Below are 10,453 nucleotides of genomic sequence, written 5' to 3' on the forward strand. Positions count from 1 at the left end.
GAGTTTTATTATTGTAAGCCAGAGTGGGGTAATTAGGCCTACCCAGTGGGCGTTTTACCCCACATGCGGGGTAAGAAGCCCCCTTTATTATTTTTTTTTAAATTGTCATTATAATAAGGTGTAAATCATAATGAATGGATATAATATATACCATAGATAGGCCTTAGCCTAAGATTTCAACAGAACTTTTTTCTTAAATTCTATTGCAAAAAATGTGGCTACAACAGGCAATCTCTCTTAAGGGGGGCAACTTACCCCACCTTACCCTAAATGCGAAAACTGTTGTAACTCTTGCCTTTGCTTAGGATGAAAGGACACAGCTAAATTAGGTCTTCAAAGTAGGGAACAAAGATAATCTCTCTCTTGAGCAACAAACCTTACGATGAGAGGCTCTCATCTCTTGACGTTATCTCTTGAGAAACGGCGCTTGCGAGGGAAACTGATCGATTCTTTCAAATTAATGGCTTTACGAATGTGAAAAAATTCAAATTGTTTATAATCGATGACACGCTTTGAACAATGGCACAAAACTGGAGTGTCAACAAATAAGCTCAGACTGCACCAATATTTTCTACGCCTACGTTGTAGCACGGGAAAGGGGAAAAAAAATCCCGCCTTGAGTTCTTTAGAGCAACACGACTGACTCATATCAAAACAATGACGACCATTTGATTTGATGAAGTACCACTTATGTTAAGGACAAACCACCTAATCTGAACCAGTGTCCGTGTGGTATGAATATCTATATAAATCTGTGTAAATCTCTCTCTCTCTCTCTCTCTCTCTCTCTCTCTCTCTCTCTCTCTCTCTCTCTCTCTCTCTCTCTCTCTCTCTCTCTCTCTCTCTCTCTCTCTCTCTCTCTCTCTCTCCCCCAGATCAAGAGTTCGAGTATGCTGAAGATAAATCGAGGTCTAGACAGAGGAGTGGAGTGGGAGGAGGAGTGGGAAGAGGAGGGGAAGTTAAGGGTGATGGGAGGAGGGAAGTTATCTGGGAAGACAGTCAGTATGTATATTAGTAGCGGCAGAGGCGGCGGAGGTGGTGACTGTGGCGGCAGTGAGCAAAGAAGCAACGAGCAAAAGAGAAAGGAAAGATAAATGAGAACCACACTCTCATCTCAATTTTTCTCTTCAACTCAGGTAAGACTTGACTTGCTTTGTCTGTAGCACGATCATGTATGTGTGTGTGTGTGTGTGTGTTTGTGTGTGTGTGTGTTTGTGTGTGTGTGTGTGTGTGTATTTACCTATTTGTAGTCTACAGGGCCGTCTCCATATCTACATTCATCCAGCCTTTCCTTCATTTGATGGACACTGCTCGGCTGCACCACTTCTTCCCACAAGCTGTTCCATGTGTTAACACTTCTATGTGGAAAACTATACTTTTTCAAGTCACCCAAACAGGTTCCTTTATTAAGTTTCTTTCCATGTCCTCTCAGTCCCTGTGTTCTCGCAGTAGAGAAAAGATCATCTCTATCCACCTCATCAAACTTATTTACCAACTTATACAGCGTGATCCTCTCTTCCTTCTTTGTTCCAGTGTCGTCAATTTTATCTCCTTCAATCTGTCTTCATACGTCATATTCGAGAGTTCTGGGACCATTTTAGTTACAATTCTCTGTATCCATTCCAACTTTCTGATATCCTTCTTTTTGTGAGGCGACCATACGTCTGCAGCATATTCAAGTTTTGGTCTTATCAATGTTGTTATTATTTTCTTCATCACTTCTTTGACCATAATATGGAATGATACCCTTATATTTTGCATCATCCTGTAGGTTTCTCCAAACAGCTTGTTTATGTGCTTGTCTGAGGATATTGTGCCTTGCATCGTTACTCCCAAATCTTTTTTTTCATGAACCACCTTTAAGTTTTCTTCTCCATCCTGTATGTTTTCCTTGGTCTTTTTTTACTTTTCCCCATTTCCATAACATGGCAATTGTTTGCATTAAATTCCATCTCTCATAACTGGCTCCATCTATACACTCTGTCCAGGTCTTTTTGCAGTTCTTCACAGTTTTCCTCCATCCTCACTTTTCTTTTAACTTTGCATCGTCTGCAAAAAGGCTCATATAACTTTTTATACCATTCGGCATATCATTTATATATATTATGAACATTATTGGTGCCAGAACTGAGCCTTGAGGAACTCCACTCTCTACTTTCCTCCTATTTGATTTATCTTCCCTAATCACTGTCCTCATTTCTCTTCCTGTTAAGTAATCCTTCATCCACTCGATAACCTTTCCGCCCAATCCTCCCCACTGCTGTAGTTTCCAGATTAAGAGGAAATGGAAGATTAATCCTCTTCTAAACCTCTTAATCCTCTTCCATTTCCTCTTAAGAGGTTTAGAAGAGAATTAAAAGGAAATGGAAGAGGATTAAGAGGTTTAAAAGAGGATTAATCTTCCATTTCCTCTTAACCTTTTGTGCGGAACCTTGTCAAAAGCTTTTTTTAAACAGAAATATACACAATCGGCCCGTGTGTGTGTGTGTGTGTGTGTGTGTGTGTGTGTGTGTGTGTGTGTGTGTGTGTGTGTGTGTGTGTGTGTGTGTGTGTGTGTGTGTATTTACCTAGTTGTGAAATACAGGAAAAGAGCCGCACTAGGCTCGTTCTGTCCCGTCTCCATAACGCTTATTATCCAGTTTGGCTTTAAATTGTGTGTGTGTGTGTGTGTGTGTGTGTGTGTGTGTGTGTGTGTGTGTGTGTGTGTGTGTGTGTGTGTGTGTGTGTGTGTGTGTGTGTGTGTGTGTGTGTGTGTGTGTGTTTCGTGCCCGATAAGATTACATATTGTGTGTGTGTGTGTGTGTGTGTGTGTGTGTGTGTGTGTGTGTGTGTGTGTGTGTGTGTGTGTGTGTGTGTGTAATTCACCTCTTGGTCTGCTGCGGGTCTCTCTCGAGACCCCTTTTACAAGAAATTAGTAGGGAGTCAAGATATAGGAATGTGTGTGTAATTGGGGATTTCAATTATAGGAACATAGAGTGGGAAACTTTATCCGGAGACCAAGAGGCACAGGATTTGTTAGATGTGATACAGGATAGTTTCCTTAAGCAGTTAATTAGAAGGGTTATGTATGATAAACACACACACACACACACACACTGGGATGCATTTTCCTGTGCCCCACCTTGGCCCTCAGGAGAGCTTATTCCCGTGGGCCACGGCCGCACCCAGCAATAATTTAATAATTAAAGAAAGCAATTAGTGACCTGACTAGAGTCACGCTGCTAATCCCGTTCATCCTTGGACCCGGGCAGCGCTTGGAGTGGAGAACGCCAGTCACACGCCAGCTCACGCTCGCTACACAACTGCAGGCGCTCTCTCTTTCTCTAAAGGTTGAATCCTCGTGTACGACACCCTGTGAACACTGCATAACAAGAATAGTAATAGTTATAATAATAATAATAATAATAATAATAATAATAATAATAATAATAATAATAATAATAATAATAATAATAATAATAACAATAATACAGGCAAGATGGTGACGAGAATGAAGATGGCGGTGATAGTGATGATGATGGTGGCTCTTCTCTCGCCACAACTCTCCGATGCTGCCAGTGTTGTAAGTACCGTATGGTGAATGGTGGTGATGGTATTGGTGATGACTATGAGGATGGTGACGTGTGTGTGTGTGTGTGTGTGTGTAGACCCGTCCACCCCAGGAATCTTTGTATGAAAACAATGTATCCCAGATGTTTCCCAAGTGTTTCGGGAAGCAGTTGATAAACAACTTGGATACATTCAGGAAATAATTGAGAAACATTGAAAGAGAATGTGTGTGTGTGTAATTCACCACGGCCTGATCACGAGTTGGGCTCGTAATCGTGAGCAGTTGGGGGTGGGTTCTGGAGCTGCCCTGTGTAGGCCACCCGGCCTCTTGCAGTTTCCCTATGTTCTTATGTTCTTATGAGGGTATCCAAATGTATCCCAGTGGTTTTTCGAAACACTTGGGAAACGTCTGGGATGCAATGTTGTTATACAAAGATTCCTGGTGTGGACGTGCCTTGTGTTTCACCCACGGACTGATCACGAGTTAAACTCGTCATCGCGACCAAGTACCCTCTCGATTAGAGCAGGCTCATTATAGTCGATCTTTGGGTACTGTTGGGGTCGGGGCCTTCACAGTTTCACACACCCCATCCCCCTTGCTCCAGGAGGGACAGTAACCACTTTTTGCCAGAGAATAAATTTTGGTGTGTGTGTGCGCGCGCGCTCGCACCATAACATAAGGTTATTTAAGGGAAGGGCAGCCATATGGCTGCAAATGAATAATGAAATACATATTCACAAAGTTAAAAAAAAAACTATTTTGGGGAATTAAATTTGATTTTTTAATTAAAGTGTAACAATAAGCACTACATGAAAATAGCAAATGTAGTGTAGTAAAAGTTATTTGTTTACGGGGTGACGTGTTAATATTTACAACGATGGGAACGGACTGTACTTGTGTGTGTGTCCTCCCTGGCTCGCGTGGACGTAACAATGTTGCAGTCTCTCATCGCTCTGTGTGTGGGGAGGGTACGGCGGCGGGGATACAAATCTCTCAAGCGTCACGTGGTGGTGGAGACTGAGGGTGAGGAGGCAGACTACCGTGTCCCTCTGTAAGACGTGTACGAGGTGCCGAGGTGCAGGGCCTCTCGTCTACTCCCTCAAGCTGTTCCCTCGGAGTGGCTGTGAGAGATGGTGGCCAGGCAGGTGAGGCGCGTGTGGGCTTGTGAAGGGTTCAGATGGCTCAGATCTGTGTGTGTGTGTGTGTGTGTGTGTGTGTTTATTACATTTAAGCTTTTTCTTTTTTTTTCTTTAGTTCACAGCGTTCAGTCGTGGATTTGAGCGTCAGGAAGAAATTCAGTCTACACGAGTGACTAGCGTAAGTTTTCTCTCTCTCTCTCTCTCTCTCTCTCTCTCTCTCTCTCTCTCTCTCTCTCTCTCTCTCTCTCTCTCTCTCTCTCTCTCTCCGTACTAATCTATTTAACTGAGACATGAGTTAAGTTAAGTATAGTTAAATAAATAAATAAGTCAATAGAAACAAGGATAAACTTAAGAATGAAAGAACAGACAAATGATATATTATACATCATATTCCTAACTGTGTGTTTGTGTGTGTACAGGGCCGCGGCTGGGAGTCCCGAGAGGTGCCAGGGAAGGTGTGGGTGTGCACGGGTCAGCCGCGGGCCCCCGGCACCACTCAGACCAGCACGTCGGATCAGATGGCGGCCTTCCTGCGGCTCTTCGCCTACCTCAACGGCAGGAACAACCGAGGTGAGGCTGACGATGATACTGATGATACTTCTGTTTTTGTTTTTTAGGTGGTGCCTGTAGCGCCGGTAAGCTTTCTTGAGGGGTCTCTTCGACGACCCCAGCCCGTTAGCGGCACAGGCTAATTTTATTTATAATGGCTGCCGTGATATATGACTCTTGCTTGGCCCACGCTAACCCCCGGTGCTCCTCTTGAACGAAGTCGCTGAAGTTAAGGTTGATTGAAGGTCTGGGTAGCATGTGTGTCATCTTCCGCCACTCTGCGATGGATTGAAAAATCAGTGTTTCGGTGGGACTCGAACCTAGGTCCACAGGCTCACCACGCCCGCACATTGACCACACGGCCACCGCCTCCCCACTGTTACAATTATTGCTATTACTACCACCATTATTCCTCCTCCTCCTTCTCTCCTTCATCGTCGTTCTAATCTTCCTCCTCCATCACTACTACTACTGCTACTACTACTGGTGAATCAAAAACACTGCCGCCACCAACCCCATCATCATTGTCTGGATACAAGTTCATATACGTATTCATTTTCCTTCTTTTTTTTTTCTTCTTTTCCCCTACTCTCTCTCTCTCTCTCTCTCTCTCTCTCTCTCTCTCTCTCTCTCTCTCTCTCTCTCTAACACTTCCCCGTTCACCCACAGATCAGCGGCTGCCTATGGGTGTCCCCGTGTCCATCGAGGCCCGGCCAGCACCAGACGGAGGCAAGGAGCTCAGCGCCTGCTTCTTCCTGCCTGAGAGTGTGCAGAGCAATCCTCCCACCCCCACCGAACCCCTCGTCTACCTGTCCACCCGCCCCGCTCTCACCATCCTAACCAGGTGAGAGAGAGAGAGAGAGAGAGAGAGAGAGAGAGAGAGAGAGAGAGAGAGAGAGAGAGAGATCTGTAGTGTGGAGATTAGTGTACTCGCCTCACGGCCAAGAGGTTACGGGTTCGATTCCCGGGCGGAGTGGAGACGGATATGCAGTCTCCCGAGTATGTGTGGGTGTGAGGTTTCAGCCGTACCCAGGGATCCGTCACTTGTGAGCTCCGAGCTCATTCGGGGAGGGTACTGGCTGACGATCGCGAGTCTATAGCGTGTCTATCGCGTGGTTAGACTATGGTGAATTACACACAATATATAGGGGAAGAAAAATAGACAGACAATGGCACATAAGTAAATTAACAGACAAACGCAGATAGACGTATAGACAAACAAGCACACAGACAAACAGATAGACAGGCAGACATAGATAGACACAACCAAGATACAGACAAAAGCAGACATAACCATAGACTAGAGGGATAGACGCAAATATAGCAAGCCCGGATCTACAAACAGACACTTTTCTCACCACCACCCCTCTCACCCTTCCATTGCAGGCGGTTCGGGGGCTTCGCTACTGACGAGGACACCTGGGAGAACGAGGCACGCGCCCTCAGACGATTACTCTCCGCGGAGGGGCAGCAGACGCGCACTGACCTACAATACTGGTGAGTTGTTACTACTACTACTACTACTACTACTACTACTACATTGCCACTACTACTACTACTACTTCTACTACTACATTGCCACTACTACTACTACATTGCTACTACTTTTATTAATACTAATAATAATAACAATAATAATATGCATATTGATTAATGTAAACTCTGCCTTCCCTGGGCGGCCAAACAAGGCAGCCGTCGTGGCGCTGCTCCGCCGCTCAACACCCCGGACCAGACGCTGCCACCTCGCCCAAAGTAGTGGCCACTGGCCAAACCCCCTCTTCACATGGCAGTCTGGTCCCCTTCAAATACTAGCCAAGCCCTCGCCATACACAGGGAATACACATTAGCTGTTAACATACTGTAGACACTAAAGGTTACTGTCCCCCATTGAGCTAAGGGGATGAAAGTAGCTTCCCAGGAGTACCCATTGATCGGTCCTCCGACCCCAAAGGTGAGCTCTTTCCGGGAGAATACTGGCTGACGATAACCAGTCCACCATGTGATCTGACCGTACCAGTCCACCATGTGATCTGACCGTGGGCAGACGACACCCCTCCCGTAATGCAGTGGAGCAAAAGACTGTCCCGAGATTCCGGTCTCACTCAGGACGAACATTTTTTTTTTCACTTTGACAAGGAGCGGTTACTGTTTTCCCTTGAGAAAGGGGATGTGGGTGTGGTGTGTGAGGTCCCAGCAGTACCTATGGATCAGCTAACGAGCTTCAAAGCTCTCTCCGCGAGGGTACTGGCTGGCGATCGCAAGTTCAGCACGCGATCAGGCCATTGTAAAAGAAACACACGCACACACATGTAGCAGGTACTGAGACCAGGAGTCAGTAACTTGTAATGCTAGAGGAGCTTTTTTTATCCTATAAAAATAATAGTTCTTGCTGAGCAGCAGTGCAAAAATTTGGCTCTCAAAAACAGACATCTACTTCACTAAAAACACCTAACTCGCATTGGCTGACGAAACCGTTTTCTTTCTAGCGTTTTTTTTTTTTTTACTAATTTGCTATTTCCGTCGAATATCACTGGTTAATTATGCATGAAAAAAAGCATATTAATAAGAAACAAAAACCCGCCAGAAATAAGAGTTTCGTCCTCACATGAAGCTGTAACGAGGGACAAACAAGCACTTTTGCCGCGCAAGGCCGTGGCGAGAGCGGAGAGCGTTGGGTGTTTTCAGATAAATACCGAAAAGATTAAGAGCGATGTGAAGAAATATTGCTTTACAGAAAGAACAATAAATTAATGGATTACGAGTATATTGCCGTCAAAAGAAGTCGTGTGTGTTCCCAACATAAAGTAAGGTTTCGTGACAGCAATTACAAATGGATATAACAAAACTAGGCTGTATAAATAAATTCATAAATGACAGATGGAATTCAATACCTAAAAAAAATAATCTATGTAATATATATAATGAAAAGTATAAAAAAGGTCTGACGGTGTATAAACAAGGGAGCAACAAGTTGCAGGTAACTGACACGGATAAATATTTAGGATATTTATCACTAACAATCACAAGACGGCGTCACTCCCTTCGACCCCTTTATATCTCGACATTTCGTCGTATTGTTGTACTCCGCCTCCCGCGGCCACGCGAGTTCCCCCACAAATTTCATGGCTATTTTCAGTTGCTTTAATCTCTACAATCTTCCCTTTGGTTTTCCGGAGGAATGGGTGAAGTTTAGTAGGAGGCAGAATTATGACAAGAGAAGAATAGTGGTAATGCAGGAGACAAGGAAGGATGCACAGAGCTAATCAACCGAAAAGGTGTCGACCGCCTGGTGAAGCTGTGGCGGTGGAACAACGCTGACACCCCACTCCTGTCTTGTCCCTGCCCCGCCTTGCTCACCTTCAACGACGCACGGCCGCGGCCAGCGGTGCCCCAAGAACACTTCACGGTCCCTCCCGGCACTGGCCACACGCTGTCACTGGTGGACACACGCAACACAGAGTAACACTCACACACGTTCACTCGCGCCGCCATGACAAGGACACTACGAGCTTAAATATTCATGATTACGAATAACTAATCTAGTAAAACTCGTTTATTCAAAGTTGTAATAGTTTTACCTTGAAATTTCCCATGTTCGCGTATCTAAAAATAATTTCTTCAGTGTAATATTATTTATTTTATATCTTATTTTTTTAGTATATACTCACTAATAAACATAGGCTACGTATTATTTCTTCAAGACACTGTAATTACTTTCATATTTTACATTTTTTTTTTTTCACTTAACAAGTAACCTATCTACAGACGAGTTTTCTTACTTCTCTTTCGATACTAGCCTAAGAAACTTTGTTTCTGTAATGTAATGATTCTTTTCTATGACAGGAACGCCTACGACCCTCCTTACAAGTTCTGGAACAGACATAACGAGGTGTGGCTGGTCAAGGCCTAGCCGGGCACTCCTCGATCGCATCGTGCAGGCCCAAGGACTCCTTGAATAGGCCGGTGGCGGACCGTGAAACTGATAAACTACTGTCCATCGATACATGATAACCGTACTCGTGGATTAGCTTCCTTGGCTGTACAGAGCAGTATTTAGAAATTATTGACCTTAGGTAAATGTGTGTGTGGGGGGGGGGGGTATTTTTGCGCATTTTGGGACGAATCATGCCCATTCAATACGGGCATGATTGCACTGCTACTGGATGTACTTATTTAATATCTGTAATCTTGTATGTTTCATAAATTCAGTGATCTTACAAATCTAATAAGCCTTTTTATTCCCATCTCAAACCCGTGTTTTTTCCCCTAGATAGGGGCTCCAACCTATTTGTTATTTACACCTAATACAGCTCAGATTAACATGATACATATTCAGAGCAATAACTCTTGAAAAGATTATCAATATGAAAGCTTAATAACATTAAAACAGTTAACAATGTGTGTTAATTTGTGGCAGGGTAAGGTTTGCTCTATCACCTTTAACCCCTTGCCTCAAGTAATTTTTTATTGTTCCATGGCGATTAATTTTACAATCATGTGACTAAACGAACTCGATCTGCACAGTTTTCAAGTGACAAATTTTGCATGGTCCTATGACTCACCCTTAGTTCAATTCCCACTGCTGACTGACATAAAATTTAAGACTTGGCACTACGTATTGTTTGAGCTAAAGGAAAAGGTGCAAGACAGCAAAGGTAATATGGCACTAGTAAACAGCAAAATAAAACGATAATGTATGAAAGGATAACACTGTACTGGGAAGAGGGGAGCTATGATAAGGTTGTCTGAGCAAATGGTAGTCATTGGTGTGGATTCATTGAAGGAAAGGTTCAGCAAAGGTGTGGTTTCATTGAAGGAAAGAAAAGTTCAAAGGTGCGAATTCATTGAAGGAAGGATTGACTGATTGATAGTCTATTGTTGCAAGTAAACAACAAAGAAGGGAGGAGCATGCCATCCCAACCCCCAGGCAGTACAGTGTGTGATTATACAACTAAGGATACATGTGAAAGTAGCACCAGGAAACTAACAAGATACAATGGTAGGGGACAAGTGAAGGAAAGCAAGGTGTGGATTCACTGAAGGAAGGAAAGCAAAGGTGTGGATTCATTGAAGGAAGGAAAGCAAAGGTGTGGATTCATTGAAGGAAGGAAAGCAAAGGTGTGGATTCATTGAAGGAAGGAAAGCAAAGGTGTGGATTCATTGAAGGAAGGAAAGCAAAGGTGTGGATTCATTGAAGGAAGGAAAGCAAAGGTGT

General features: G+C 43.9%; 1 protein-coding gene across 4 annotated transcripts; it reads left to right on the forward strand.

Moving 5' to 3' along the window:
* The first annotated feature begins 969 nt into the window (after positions 1-969).
* Positions 970-9,467, forward strand: LOC127005180 (heme-binding protein 1-like). Of its 4 annotated transcripts, XM_050873856.1 has the most exons (8): positions 983-1,136; positions 3,252-3,329; positions 3,474-3,562; positions 4,805-4,867; positions 5,109-5,259; positions 5,908-6,082; positions 6,625-6,735; positions 9,082-9,467. In XM_050873856.1, exons 3-8 carry the CDS (start codon positions 3,479-3,481, stop codon positions 9,146-9,148), a joined length of 651 nt encoding a protein of 216 aa, XP_050729813.1. In that variant the 5' UTR covers positions 983-1,136; positions 3,252-3,329; positions 3,474-3,478; the 3' UTR covers positions 9,149-9,467. The 4 variants fall into 4 exon arrangements, with proteins under 4 accessions (XP_050729812.1, XP_050729814.1, XP_050729815.1 ...); XM_050873855.1 differs by lacking the exon at positions 3,252-3,329 and having other exon boundaries at positions 970-1,136; XM_050873858.1 differs by lacking the exon at positions 4,805-4,867 and having other exon boundaries at positions 981-1,136.
* The last annotated feature ends 986 nt before the right edge of the window (positions 9,468-10,453 follow it).

Source organism: Eriocheir sinensis, chromosome 29 (assembly GCF_024679095.1).
Source record: "Eriocheir sinensis breed Jianghai 21 chromosome 29, ASM2467909v1, whole genome shotgun sequence".
NCBI classification, from domain to species: Eukaryota; Metazoa; Arthropoda; class Malacostraca; order Decapoda; family Varunidae; genus Eriocheir; species Eriocheir sinensis.